This window comes from Zeugodacus cucurbitae, chromosome 4 (genome assembly GCF_028554725.1).
Source record: "Zeugodacus cucurbitae isolate PBARC_wt_2022May chromosome 4, idZeuCucr1.2, whole genome shotgun sequence".
NCBI lineage: Eukaryota > Metazoa > Arthropoda > Insecta > Diptera > Tephritidae > Zeugodacus > Zeugodacus cucurbitae.
The window spans coordinates 15748426-15762875 of record NC_071669.1 but is presented as its reverse complement, the minus strand read 5'-3'; the positions used below and the strand labels follow the sequence as shown (position 1 = coordinate 15762875).

General features: G+C 34.6%; 4 protein-coding genes across 6 annotated transcripts in view; 1 reads left to right on the top strand and 3 right to left on the bottom strand.

The window, feature by feature from the left end:
* LOC105215467 (phosphatase Herzog) overlaps positions 1-7306 on the bottom strand; it is an 82607-nt gene extending 75301 nt beyond the window's left edge. Inside the window, exons 1-2 of the mRNA XM_011189398.3 lie at positions 7069-7306; positions 3177-3812 (exon numbers count right to left, since the gene is read on the bottom strand). Coding sequence (XP_011187700.1) covers positions 3177-3249 — 73 coding nt within the window. The 5' untranslated portion in view covers positions 3250-3812; positions 7069-7306. The remainder of the gene's footprint in view (positions 1-3176; positions 3813-7068) is intronic.
* A 281-nt stretch (positions 7307-7587) lies between these two features.
* On the top strand, positions 7588-8862 carry LOC105215451 (probable 28S ribosomal protein S26, mitochondrial). Its single transcript, XM_011189379.3, has 4 exons — positions 7588-7717; positions 7783-7870; positions 7997-8237; positions 8293-8862. Exons 3-4 carry the CDS (start codon positions 8029-8031, stop codon positions 8786-8788), a joined length of 705 nt encoding a protein of 234 aa, XP_011187681.1. The 5' UTR covers positions 7588-7717; positions 7783-7870; positions 7997-8028; the 3' UTR covers positions 8789-8862.
* A 117-nt stretch (positions 8863-8979) lies between these two features.
* On the bottom strand, positions 8980-11514 carry LOC105215437 (DNA-directed RNA polymerase III subunit RPC4). 2 transcript variants are annotated; one of them, XM_011189358.3, is made up of 7 exons: positions 11069-11513; positions 10600-10997; positions 10143-10232; positions 9861-10006; positions 9734-9799; positions 9470-9664; positions 8980-9403 (listed from the first exon to the last, which is right to left on the bottom strand). In XM_011189358.3, exons 1-7 carry the CDS (start codon positions 11227-11229, stop codon positions 9257-9259), a joined length of 1203 nt encoding a protein of 400 aa, XP_011187660.1. In that variant the 5' UTR covers positions 11230-11513; the 3' UTR covers positions 8980-9256. The 2 variants fall into 2 exon arrangements, with proteins under 2 accessions (XP_011187660.1, XP_011187669.1); XM_011189367.3 differs by lacking the exon at positions 10143-10232 and having other exon boundaries at positions 11069-11514.
* A 641-nt stretch (positions 11515-12155) lies between these two features.
* LOC105217496 (uncharacterized) overlaps positions 12156-14450 on the bottom strand; it is a 30528-nt gene continuing 28233 nt past the window's right edge. Inside the window, exons 9-10 of one of the 2 annotated variants that reach the window (XM_054228912.1) lie at positions 12736-12843; positions 12156-12670 (exon numbers count right to left, since the gene is read on the bottom strand). In XM_054228912.1, the coding sequence (XP_054084887.1) occupies positions 12193-12670; positions 12736-12843 (586 nt within the window). In that variant the 3' untranslated portion in view covers positions 12156-12192. The remainder of the gene's footprint in view (positions 12671-12735; positions 12844-14450) is intronic. The other variant, XM_011192531.3, reaches the window with a different exon arrangement.

The window sequence follows — 14450 nt, the reverse complement described above, 5'->3', positions numbered from 1 at the left end:
GTGTGGCAACACTGCTAATAATGTGTTTCATTAATTTTAATTGTCATTATGAAAGAAAGCAAGAAAGCGCGTTAACAATGTGTAATTGAAAATTATTTTTATTATGAAGCCTTATTAATACTTTATAATGTGCACTTTCAAATCACACACAGCCAATCAATGTCACAAGTAGAATTTTAAAGCATTTTCAGCGCTAGCACACCACAAACGTGCTCCTCATCCACAATCGTGATTTGAGTGACCGAGTGCATGCATGCCTTGTTTGACTGATTGCCGGCAGTGAGTGCAATGTGAAAGGGGTGCAACAAATGCAACTACAACAAAAAAGGCATTGCGCCCTATTGCTACAGCGTTTTTGTGTTGTTGCCTTTGTATATTATTCTTTTTTTTCCTCCACTTTCTTCCCATTTGCACTGAAGCGGCGGTAAAGCAATGTGTGAGTGCAATTAATTGGAAAATAAATTGGTCATAGAAAAATACGCGAACATGAACGCACCAGCAACAACAAAAACAACAACAGCGGCGGCAACAAAATGTAGAAATTCATTTAGAGCGGCAGTGACATGCCTTTACACTTAGCTTAAATGGTTAAATGACAGAAAAATAAGTAAATAAATGGTGATTACAATAGCAGCAACAACAACAACAACAAAATAAATATTAAAACAAAAATGTTTGAATGACAGTGTATTGAACGTAGCAAAAGTGGCAAAATGCGGAACAGGCGAACGGCCGATTAGTGTCGACGACGCGTTTCATATAAATACTTAGCTAAAGTGCAGTGATAATGCTTGAAAATAAAGGCAACTCAAGAAAAAACTGCACAAAAAAGTAAAAAAAAAAAAATATAAATTATACAATAATGAAATGCAATAAAAATAAAAAGCGGCATTGCCTAAGTATCCGCGCATTGGCGCTACAAAAGCGGCGTTTGCTAGTTGTGCTCGGAAAATTAAATGAGCTGGAAATTGTTGTTTGGGTCCAAAATGGTCGTTGGAGAAAGTAAATGCATAGCAGAAAGTAGATATGTTTGTAAATATATTTCAGGTTAGAAAAATTCACTCACGTAACACAAATTAATATGTAACCTCGTTTGCTAAAAGTTCCCACTAATTTACACTTGCTTATGGAAGACAGAAATTCTTTTGCTTGAATGTGCGATGCGACTGCTTAACCTGCTTAACTGCAAATGTTTTTGTTTTTTTTTTCTGTACGAAAAGCACATTGATAAGCAAGCAAAATGTGTAAATTGCAGCGAAATACAAATAAATGCACGAAACAAAGGCAAGCAAGTTCAATGTCCTTGAGTTGCGAAAACACAAACGCAACGCAACTCAAATCATCCCCTTTTTGCCGCTGACAAGGTGTACAAATGGGGGAAAAAAACACGAAGATCGAAGGTGAAATGTGTTGCAATATAGGCAAGGTGGAGATGCGAATGTGCGAAAACAAATAAAATAAAATAAAATAAAATAAATAAATAAATAAACATAAAACCAACATAAACCTGCTATGGCGTCGGCATTACTGCATACTTGGACTGTTGAATTTAAGCTGATTTGTGGTATGCACAGTGTGTTAAGTGGCACGATTTTTTTGCGAAAAAAAAGTAAATGATTTAAAATAAAATATGAATTATTTGAAAAAAAAAAATAAATGATTTAAAAATTATAATAATTTAAAAAAAAATTAAATTGATAAAAAAAATGAAATTATTTGAAGAAAAAAAATTAATAAATGATTTTAATAAAATATAATAATTTTAAACAAATTAAAAAAAATTGAAAAACAAAAATTATTTGAAAAAAAAATTTAAAAAAAAAAAATAATTCAAAAAAATTCGAAAAAAAATAATTTGAAAAAAAATTAATAAAAAATTAAAAAAAAATATAAAAAAATTTTTGAAAAAAATATAAAAAAATTTTTGAAAAAAATATAAAAAAATAATTTGAAAAAAATTCAAAAAACAAAAATAATAATTAAAAAAAATATTCGAAAAAAATTATTTGAAAAAAATAAAATATTAAAAAAAATTTAAAAAAAATATAAAAAAAAATTAAAAAAAAAAAAAATTATTATAAAAAAAAAATACTTGAAAAAATACAAAATTGAAAAAACAATTAAATTATTAAAAAAAAAACAGAATTAATTAATTTGAAAACAAAAAAAAAAATAATTTTGTATGAAAGTTGACACCTGGCGTGATGATGCTGACGATAAATCGATTACTTGTGTAAATTCAAATAATTTATCATTACTTAAAATATTTTCACAAAAACTATTTAATTTATATTTAAAAAAACAAAAAAATTTTTAACAACATCATTTAAGCACAAAATCATCACACATATCCTTGTGACCATTGCCTTGGCAAATGCTACATATTGACATTGTACTGTGTTAAGTTGGTGGGTATGACATACAGACGTCAAGTTGCCGATGACTCATTTTGTATGTCTGGCGAAAAACACGCATACAAACACACACACAAATGGGGAGCATATTAAATGAAAAGAGGAGCATGCAACCAGTACAACAACCCGACAGGCAAGTAACTCGTCCACACACACAAATCAGGCTTCCCACTTGCATTTGTTGCTCCCCTTTCAATGACGACGACGACGACAACGCCGACAATGGCAACGCTGCCTTTGGCCATGGCGTTGTTAATGGTGTTGGGGCAAATGCTGGGTTCATATACTGGCCGTCTAAATAACTGCCACTGCCAACCAACCAACCCACTGGTATTAACCAACAAACAAGCGAGCAGGAGGCTAACAGCCAACTTGTCACAACTACACTTCCTTTGTTCCTTTTATGCATTCATATGTATATATTTATAAGTATACAAACGCATGTATGAATATTAAATGTTTTTATTTGATTTGTTACATTTTATTATGTTGCGCTTCGTTAATTCGATATTTGTCAAAGTGCTTAAGATAATACTAATTCGTGTTAATAAAAATTTTTTGCATGTTTTCGTGTTAAATGTTTTTTTTGTTGTTGTCATTTTTCAAAAATTTTAATTTGTATACATTTTTTTCTTTTATTATGTACAGTTAGGTTTATTTTATTTATTTTATTTATTTTACTTTTTTATTTCATTTATTTTGCTATTTTATTTTACTTTTTTTCATTTATTCAACTTTATTTCTATATTTTTCATGACTCACCTTTCTCATTTGGGCACACGTTTAACTGCTCATCGTCGCGTGAGACTTGTGTGATTATTGATGTTGCATCCATTTAAGCATAAATTTTTGACAACACTCTCGGTAGGCAAATATTGGAGTTTGCCTGCCGTTGTCGTTTTACTTTTTTGTGTGTGTTTAAAAAAAAACAACAAAAATTGGCAAACAAATAAATTTCGCACGCAACAAGATATAAATAAAAAACTAAAATCTTATACAAAAGATATGTTGCACAAACACACGCGCGTTTTTTTATTATTTTGTTTTAATAAAATTTTCTTTTCAACTTCGTTTCACTTTTCGGTTGTTGCTGCTGCTGTGCACGCGTGTCGTCGTTAAATATTTTATATATATTTGTATTTGTTTATACTTTTTGTTTGTTTGTTTGTTAAAAGACGTTTCGTTTTATGCGCGAAATTATGTAATAATCTTTAATCTTGTTTGTTTGTAGCAATAACACTTTTGAAAGAAAACGTTTTCTTTGTTCTGTGACTACAAAAATACTGTTGTTTGTGTGAAATTATTTTGAATAAACTTTAATATTTAATATTATTATTTTTTTTTTTTATTTTTTCAACTCAAAGGAACCTCAGCAAACTTGAAGAACACAAAGAAAACCTGAAAATGAAAGTAAAAAGACAGTGTTAGTTAGTTATTATAATATGCTTTGTATTGTTTAAACAATAAAAACTATTAATCAAATATTTATTTTAAATATTTACATAATAATTAATTTACTGGAAATTGATTTGCAAATATTTTAACATTTTAATTATGGCAAAGAGTGGAAGCTAATAAAAGAAAAGTGTACCAGAGGCAGCTATTCACATTTATTTGCATTTAAAGTCGGCTAAATGAAACCGGATCTGATACAGATTTATATCTAATCTGAATAAATTTTTTTTTTAACTTTTATTTTATTACAGACACAGATTTATATCTAATCTGAATCAAAATCATTTCAGGAATCTTTTATTTTATTACAAAAACAACAACAATCTATTAGCTTGATTTTAATGATTGTATTTCCACCACTCGTTAATAGTTTGATTTTCTTGCCCCCTTTATGTGCGCCTATTCGTAACGACAAGTGTAAATTTATTTAAACTGATATGCATATCAATATGGAGGTACATGAGTACTTTCAAAACAGCGTAGAGTAGAAAATAATACACTGCAATCTTATCTTTTTTCATTGAGCGTATGACAACCACTTTGTTATGGCCAATGTGATTGATTGTAAGTTATACAAAAAAATAGGTAGGTAAATAACAATATTTTCAACAAGTATTTGAAAATGATTAATTATTATTGAAAACACAGTAAATTAAATATTATTTAAATAATTAAAATAAAAAATAAATATTTTTTTTATAATAAATTAATATTTTTTAATAAATATGTATTTTAATACTCTAACATCTTTAAAAAATATTTTCGTATAAACACTTGTTAAAACCTGACAGTCAGTTAAAGGCTAAAATATAAATTGACTGCGCACATAAGCAAAATATTGCATACAATTCACAACATACACACAGAAACTCACACTCACACTTCTACACATACATACATACACACATCGCGCAAATTGTGAAAAAAAAACAAATAAGACTTCGTCAAAAATGCCTATCTGCGACGAAGCACGAGATGCAGCACGGCCGCAGTCACTGCTGACGAGCGATTGGCACTTGCGCAGCAGGTTCGTAACAGAAACGTTGGCAGCGCGGCGACAGCGCAGACAAATGCAGTGCACAACTGACTTTGCACGAAGTCTGACATAGTAGCAGCGCAGTTGACGTCGCCTACGTCGGCAGCAACTGACAACTCGTTTTGAATTTAAAATTTTTTACCCAACTTGACGTACGAATGCCCCTCCAAAGCGGAATGCTAAAGAATAATGCATGTAAAAGCGAAGTGAAATAAAATAACTAAACAAATGAATTGAAATTTTCTATAAGCTCGTAGCGCTAGGCGCAAAATAAAGCAACAATTCAGCGTAGAGTGTAGATTTGTTTGTGCAATAGATTTTGCATGAATGCCGCGCCTTGCGCACCGCGCTTTACCTCAATAACCCCAACAACAACAACAACAACAACAACAACATAGAAAAACTTCATTTCAGCAGCACTCCAAGTCACTTTGATTGCCGTCGTCAGCAGCTTTGCAACCACTTCACCCGATTCACTTGACTTCATCAGCGTCGCGAACAAAGCGCACAGCTAAAGTATGTAAATGTAGCTATGCTTATGATTTGCATATAAAACAAGACGATGCGTGCTCATTTGCTGTAAAATGAAATTGTTTTATTTAGTACCGTGCTAAGACGAGCAAATATGTATATACATATGTAGCTACTAAATGTTAATATATAGCCAAGAACTGGGTGCACAAATCGTGCTATGCACGACGATAGCGACCATTTTGCTGTGCTTGTGCTTATACAGTGTTGGTTGCACTACGACAGCGGCGGCGGTGACGGCAATGGCTGCAGAAGTGCCCTCAGACATTTTATGCTCTGGGCTATATATGTATGTATTTGTTGTTGGTTTATTTTTGTCACTTTACTCTGCGGTTTACATTAAGCTGCTAGTAATATTAATAAACATTTTTGCACTTGTTTATTTTCCCTACACTAAACGCACTAAACGAGGGCGCTTTTGTGGTTATATGATTAATATAGTATGCAGCAAAATGTATGTATAATTTATTAATAACAATGTGTAATTAATATTAAATTATGTACCCATTAAGAAATGAACTCAAATTACTTGGCACAATTGAACACTATGCCAAATATAGACACAAAGGCAAGTAGGATTAAGAAGAAGAGCAGCAGACATTTGCGAAACTGACAGCATTGGGTACGTTGACGCCAACGTTGGCGCTGATACTGTGTTTATATGCTGTTTTAATATAATTTATTTTTGTTATCGCTACCGCTGTTAACCTTAGACTACATTTCAGTATTTGAATAAGTGCTTTAAAACGTGAAAAACATATTTATTTATTTTTAGTTAGTTTGCCAAGAATAGCGGTGTTATTTGTAGTTAAGATTTAGCTGGTCAATGACGTTCTTATCAGACAAGTTTGAAATAAGAATGGCGGTGTTAAAGTTGGTATAATTTTTGTTGTATGTAAGGAATTCATGCTTAAGCAGCTTGCTTGAATTTCTATTTTATTTTCATATAACTTTCGTCAAGGTTTCCTTTATGCAAACAGTCTGCATTGCTAATGCTCAACCAACTCATTTCTTCAATTAATTTCTTTATATGCAATATTTTCTTTCATGTCTACATTTCTTTCTGCACACATTGTACCTAGTCTCCCTTTTTTTGGCAACACAAAAGTATTTCTAATAAAAGCATAATTATTTATATATGTATGTATATGTATTATTTTCTATTCCTTTTTTACAGCCACTTTATCTGCTTTTGTTGCTGCTTTGTCTTTTATCTCATAACACTCAGTCACCGTCTTCGCTTCCGTCTCCATCTGCACTCATGTCTGCTGCTACTTATATATTTACACTTTTATTGTTTTTGCTTTTGCTTGCGTTCAACAGCCGTCGCCGTCATCGTTGTCGTCTCTGCTGCTGACACCGCGCTCGTCGCTGTACACTGCCTACATTTGGCTACCAGCCACTTTTAAGGTGTGCGCAACAGTTCGGAAAGCGGAACGCACACAAATATACATCATAGAAGTCAAATACTCAAACACATTCACACACACACACCCATCAACGCTACACACAAAGGAATTTTTGGAGACGACGTTTGAATGAACCAATACGCTTACACTCTCAGCTTACATACATACATATATATATATTGAAAAAGATTGTAAAATATATAGTGTATTTAAAAATATTTACACTTCACTTTATGCGTTTTCCACTTGAAACACGTCTATGCCTTAGCCCGTCCTTTAATACTCGTATTTATTTCGACACTAATTCGTCTGTTTGCTGATTATCGCACTCGTTTCGTTTGAAATTTTTATGTAGTAGAAAAAAATAAAAACAAAAAATTTCCGCCATATGCAATCGTACGCGTTTAAACCGTATAACACAACACCTTTTCGCCTTGTAGTCTAAAAGAAACTGAACAAATTACGAACAATTTATGAAAATAGAAGCAGTGAACAAAAGTGTGTACAAGTCTTTTCAGAAAGCACAAGCGAAAGAGGAATTGCGAACAGCATTGCCAACTGTGCCATCAATTGAATTGGCAGCACTGAAAATGTAAATTTATTACAATTGCTGATTGGAAATGAAATTAATAAAAAAAAATAGATAGTAATACATATAATAAAAACAATTTATATTTAAAAATTATGTAGAATTTGTCAAATTAAATAGATAAGTTATATATTTATTTATTTACTAAAATGAAAATTATTTATCGCATAATTGCTTATCTGTGTTCACATTTTCATTGCATTCCTTTTAACACATGAGTTTATCAACTATACTATTTTGTTATTTTCAGCCGCATGCAGTCAAATTAGTATTAGAAACGAAAGTAAATCGTTTAAAATTGAGATTTATCTAAGAACAAAGTAATAATTTATAATTTTTTTCAAACAGCACTGTCTGCCGTAGCTTTATTGGCTTGTATGTGATATTGCAAGGAAGCTAAACGTGTAAAAATCGAATTCCTCATATTGCTGAAGTGGTAAATATGAAATTATATAATATTTGTGTTATTTGTAATCATGCTTATTTTATTTTTAACAAATTGAATTAAACATTTTTTTTAATAACTGTTTTCTATATTAAACAACCTTACATTTTGTTACAGTTTAATTGTATAGCTTTCCATAGTTGTCCAAAATGCTACGCTCCACAACCGGCGTTTTGTCAAGGCTCAGCATTAATGAGTCGAAAACCACAGGCTCTGCTTTTGCATTGGAATTCGTGCGTTGGCGCAGAAAGCCACGTTGGTTGCCAGTGGCAAAGAGTAAACTATATCGCGTGCCAGAACGTAAGGAACAGAATGCGGACGAAAAAGCAGAACTCATGCGTTTGCATAATAATTACAAGTATGTATGGATAAATTTCTTATTTTAAACAAACATTATTTAAAAATATTAACAGATTGCAAATGCGTTCCATACGCCAGTATCTGCGTGAAGAGGTTTTGCGTTTGAATGTCACAACCACAGCTGATCATTTTGTGCTAACACCGGAGCAAGAAGAAGCTGAATTCGAACGTTGTATGCAAGAGAATGCAGCATGGAATCAAACAATTGCCGGCGAAAGAGAAGCACGTTTGTTGAAGGAGCGTGAACAAAAAGCAGTGGAAATACGTGAACGTTTGGAAGCGGCGCGTGTGCGTGAAGAAGAACGCATGGAACAAATTGAGGAATTAGTTAGACGTGAGAAAGAATTGGCAAAGACATTTATAACCCGCGAAAATCTTGAAACAGCAATTGAACAGGCTTTAGCCAATCCAGTTGATTACAATTTCTCTATAGATTTGAAAGGAAATATCTATCGTGGACGCACCACTTTGCCAGGTGGTAAAGGTGCACCAGCCAGTAGTGGTGTGCAAGATAATGAAGTGCAAAAAACAATCGAAGCTAGAAATTAGTCGGTTAGTGCTTGAAAATTGTGAACAATCAATAAAGTGTAAAATGTCATATTGGCTACAGTCATACAAGTGGACATGTGTGGAATAATTATTTTTAATTTTTAAATTCTGTTTACAGTTCTTTAGTGCTCGGTTACACTAAAATTTTTTTTTTCAAAATTTGATTTTGGTTTTTGTAAAATAATAAACCATTTTCTTCACTTTGTTATAACTCACAGTTCAGTTTTATTTAAAACATACATTTGAAATGACTAAAGTATCTATGTTTGTTAAACTAAACCATTATAACTTTTTATTTTACAAAAACTAGGCGCAATTGTTTATAATTTCTTAACGCCTTCTTCGCGCTAATTTCACCGGGTGAGCTGTGTTTAACTGCTACAGTAACTTACGAATAGTTGTTAAATTAAAAAAAACACTATTTTTTATAACTAATTTTATATAAATGTTACTACAAAGTGCGCAGTGCTATGCAGGTTTTGTACGCTGCCGTCGTTCTTCTTGTTCCATTAAATGCTCCCAATCGGGCGTGGCGGTGAGTTTGGCTTGTATGGGTCCCAAATTTATCATATTACCGCTACGCTCCTCCCGATTGGTATTGATGGACATGAGATCCTGAAATACAGTAAATGTAAATTTATTAAAACAACAACAAATAACTTTTAGTGTATATGTACACACTTGTAGGAAACCCGTCTCCATGCCCATATTCAAATCGAAATACGTATTGCCTAAAACTAGTTTAACCTTCCCCGATTTGTAGCGTAGTAATCTACCGATTTTACCCTCTTCCATATCTTTAAGCGATATACGTTTCGTTATTGGTTTCGTAGCAGGTGGATTTTGTGATGTAGAGGGTGTGTCAGCAGCAATATTCTGTAATTAGGAATTTATTTTTTGTTAAAAAGTCAGCTCTCTCACGAATAAATTAAAAAAAAAAGTCACCTTTTCATGTTGTGGCTTTTCCGAAACTTCTTCCACATCATCTTCACAAGGCAAAACATCTGGCAGCTAAAAAGATAAATAACAAATATAAGCAACATCAAGCAGGGATATATGCCTGGCTACGCACCTGTAATAATAATAGCTGTGCTTGTGTCTGGTCTATGAGCTCACCAATGGACGCTGGATACCGCGGCAAGGCACTGTTTGTGCGTGTTTGCTGCTGCTCTCTTACAGTCAGCGTTTGCAGATTTTGTGCAATATTGACAGCGGATCCTAAGCAATAAATAAAATAAAAGTAATAATATTATTAGAAACAAATAATGAAATTCATACAAATAAAAAAAGGATTTGTTGCTGTTGTTAGATTTTCCGCTAGAAATACACTTTATAGTCTTCCTTGCTCACTCACCGGATTCTTCACAAATTTCAGCAGCTTCACCATTTACGCCAGCTTCTACTTTCTCTAGTTTAACTTCAACTTTTATGGGTTTCCACTTGACTAACGGACGCAAGTGCAAGTTTAGGATTGTTTAGGTATGCATTAGGGTGTGTGTTTGTGTGCAGAGAGTGAAAGTTTAAAAGGATAAACCAAAAATAAATAACAAATAAAATGTGTAATAGATTAAGGTCCACAGAAAAACATTAACTAAACACGCCTGGTGTTCAACGTACTTTGCACACTGCGTACAAAAGCTTTACTTATGCGCATTGTAGCAACTTTGTGTTTGTAAGTACACCAGTCCACATTATTACTAATATACCAAAATAAACTTGCACAAATCGAGCAAACACCTGTGTATTTTGTCGACTTAACACAGCTTTGGTTTTCACAAATCACAATTGAACACAAATTTCAACAAACTCACCCTCATTGAGTTTGACCGGTATCTGCTCCAAATCAGTCTTTTCATCTCCAAAATCATCTTCATCTGTATCACCCAGTAATTCGCGTACATGTTCTTCGTCAGCTTTTAAATCAATTTTTCGCATGTGTTCCTGCTTGATAATTGTGGGTCTACGCATTTGCGAGGCGGCATCATCTGCATTTCGACTGCCGAAACCAGAGCCGCCTGAGCTCGCCTTACGTATGTTTATAGCGCCAGCACCTTCTGAGAATACACCGGTTGTTTGTATGAGTGATGAATTGGCACCGCCTGCAGCACCACCACGTCCACCGCGCGCACCTCCACCAGCACCACGTCCGCCACGCGCACCGCGTCCACGCCCACCACGCATTGTGGTGTCTTTTGATGTTTTGACATTGCTAAGAAAGCCATTGAGAATAAACTAATAAATTTACACACACACACTTTGTTTGCATCCTTTACAACTCACGTGTTCTTGTTGCGCACCACATTGAGGTTGGGCGTGAATACTTTTTTCGCTGCATTTGCGGCGGCATTACCACCACGTCCACCTAGTGTCAAATCACGAGCCGGCTTCAAAGACGTTAATTTGTGTAGTGTTGGTGTAGTTGCTGCCGAACTGCCGTTCATGGTTTACGCCTCTGTTGTTATCTTTACTGTGTGTACCAGTTTCAGTATTAACCACTTTGTCGCCGCCGTGTTCCAGTAATTATGTTGATCGGTATACAACTACCTTGCTTGCACGCTTCAAGCGATCCTGTTTTGTTGACGTATGTTTTCTAAATGCTTGTTTTGATCCTGCTTTGATGCACATACTCATTCTCAGCGGACATGTGGCAAATAAATAGCACCAAATCTCTGATGTTTGTGTGTATGTTGTTGTTGTTTTGATTGCCTGCTTCGCTGTGTGTCAAAATTTTGTTATAATGCTGCTTCTTAGTGTCACTGTCATTCACAATGAATAATTATGCTTCACTGTCAGATTGTTTAATTTTTTAAAGTTGTAATATTGTGGTATTATGATGGCATTAATAAAAATATGAAATAATTATTTTATTTAGTAAACTTAAGGCACAAATAAAATAATAAGAATAAATAATAAATAAAAATGAAGTAGAATTTAATATATCGATAACAGAGTTAAATGTTGATCGATTATCGTGATTGGCAATAAATTAAGAAGAAGAGTGTTCGAATTTTAAATAAACTAATTTAATCCAAAAATTTAATACATTCAAAATTTAAGTTTAGATTTGAAAGAATCTGTGTCCATATATTTTGTTCATGGATTTCTATATATGGTGTCGCTAATTTATAAGTGCCGTCCCCAAGTTAATAAGTGTAGGCAATCGAAACGTGCACCTACCTTTTAATCGCCCAAAGATTGTTAAATTTCTTAAAACTATTAAAACTGCCGTTACAACAACAACAAAAAAAATATGACAACAAATTTTAAATCGCACCACTACCAATTCGGCCATAACTATATAACTTTCATTGTAGAAATATGCAATAAGGAAAAGTGCAAGTTCAATTTAATTGCAAACATATTTATGTATATAATATCATTTATATAAAATAAATAATTATTTTCTAGACATCCAGTTGATCAGTAATGTGAGTCAATGTTGTGATACATTTCGGTGGCGTACGACTGCGATATTTTGCTATTGAACGCCTCATCTGCAGACCACCTTCGGTGTATCGCGGCTGCTTCTCAGGAAACTCTACTATCGATGGCGGTCTGTCTTCACTTGCTCTCGGATCCTTTTCAAAACGCAGTTTTGCAGCATTTTCTGTTGCCTGCACAGCTTCATCAATTGGTTTATAGCAGCGCAATGTAATGAATTTGAAGAAATCAATATCCTTCACATGACTGTAAAACTCATGCTGGAATTGCCAGTATTTGGGATAGACTTGATGACGCAACATAGCCTGATAGAGTACAGTTCGTTGCTGTTCACGAAACATGCGACTTTTATGCTCTTCGAGTTTGATCTTCCAATTATTTTCACTCCACAATTGTGCCAAGGCGATACGTATGCGTGGTCGCAAATAATATTCTATAGCGCTACGTGTTAGAAAGAGTACCATAATTATAAAGGAAATATATACAAAAGGTCAGTAATTACTTACTCGCGTAAGTGATGTTGTGTCTTCTTGAATGTGAAATCTTCAATGGGCTCCACGAATTTATGTATCTCTGCGGTGTTGCACAATGCTTTTGGTATCTTGACATACATGCTGGAATAGACAGTTTGGGTAAAGTCTTATTAAATCAATTTCAACTACATATATCAGCTTTTATTTGCAGTTGGTCTCTAAGCAAGAAACTTCCTTTGTAAGAGGATTAATCCAAGCGAAGTCTCCGGATCAGCTTGTCAGAGAAAAGAAAGCCGCACCTTCAACGACTTCCACCCCATGACGTCCGTAGAGTCAAACCGCCACCAATTACATAACAAGAGCTCGTTGTCTCGTAAAACCGGAGTCAGTTTCGCGCAATTTCGCTCTGGATATTGTAAAAGCTTAAACTCATATTTATCCAGACTGAACGTCGATACCCGTTTTGTTCTTTTCATTGGGGGGGGGGGTTTTATGTGGTGGGTCCCAAACCCTACGCACAACCGCATAAGCGGGTTTCGCCTTCTCACTTTAGCTCGCCTCCAAACGGATGTCTGTTGGCTACCCAGAGGATACTTGGTCTAAGACCGGAAGTCGTGAGCTACTTGAGCCACCGCGTAAGTGGTGTCTACGCCAGTCAAGAAGAAGAAGAAGAACGTCGATACCTAGCATACTATGTCCTGCGTGGAATAAGTCGACGCATGAAATTAAAATCCTGTTTGTATGCCCAATGAAACCCACTAATCCAACACTCTTCTCTGTATGTTTCGATCTCGATTACAGGGCTCCGGTTAGATGACCTCAATGACAATTAATTAGCTCATACCTTCTCATATAGAGACCAAGGTGGTAAGCTGGCAACTGAGGTCCAGAGCATACTGGCATTATGGAGGGAACCTTTCTCCGATCTGCTGAATGGCAGTGAAAGTACAACACCAGGAGATGGCGAACCCAATTCCACAATCGATGACGATAAAACAGATGATCCATTGCCAGACCATGAAGAAATTCGAATAGCAATTACTCTCTTGAAGAACAACATCGGTGGGACCGATGAATTGCCGGTCGAGCTATTCAAATACGGCGGCGAAGAACTGAAAAGCCGCATGTATCAGCTTTTTTGCAGAACATGGTCGGACGGAAGCATACCCGATGATTGGAATCAATTCACAAAAGGACTGTGGGGTCTATCTGTGCCAATTAGCGTGGAATAAACCTCCTAAATATTGTATATAATGTTATATCGAGTAGACTGTGTGAAAGACTAAAGCTTCGTGTTGCTTTATAGAGCAGAAGCGTGGACGATATCAACATCCGCCTAGACGACACTTGGTGTTTTCGAGAGAAAAGTTTTGCGCTAGATTTATGGTCCTTTGAACATTGGCAGCGGTGAAACTGGTTAGGTCATATTGTTGGAATGGAGAAAAACACTCCAGATTTGAATATGTTCAGTGCAGTACCCGCCGGTGGAAGCAGAGGAAGAGGAAAACTCTACTCCGTTGGAAAGATCATGTGGAAAGTGACCAGGGGATCTACTCTCTATTGCGATACGAAAAGCAATGCGATTTGAAAATCAAATGCAAGGATTTTTTAACGTTCGCTGACTCAAATCTCTAAATGGTATGGATATAGTAATCAGGACGACATAACGAGTTGAATTCGGGATGTCTGTCTGTCTGTCCGTCCGTATGTCCATATTAATGAAACTTGATACACGTGTTTCTTGGCAC

Coding starts and splice junctions, on each gene's coding strand:
- LOC105215451 (XM_011189379.3), top strand. CDS start 8,029: ATGCTACGCTCCACAACCGGCGTTTTGTCAAGGCTCAGCATTAATGAG. Junction 8,238..8,292: donor CGTTTGCATAATAATTACAA/GTATGTATGGAT, acceptor AAATATTAACAG/ATTGCAAATGCGTTCCATAC.
- LOC105215437 (XM_011189358.3), bottom strand. CDS start 11,229: ATGAACGGCAGTTCGGCAGCAACTACACCAACACTACACAAATTAACG. Junction 10,998..11,068: donor GTGGTGCGCAACAAGAACAC/GTGAGTTGTAAA, acceptor TGGCTTTCTTAG/CAATGTCAAAACATCAAAAG. Junction 9,800..9,860: donor CACAGCTATTATTATTACAG/GTGCGTAGCCAG, acceptor TTATCTTTTTAG/CTGCCAGATGTTTTGCCTTG.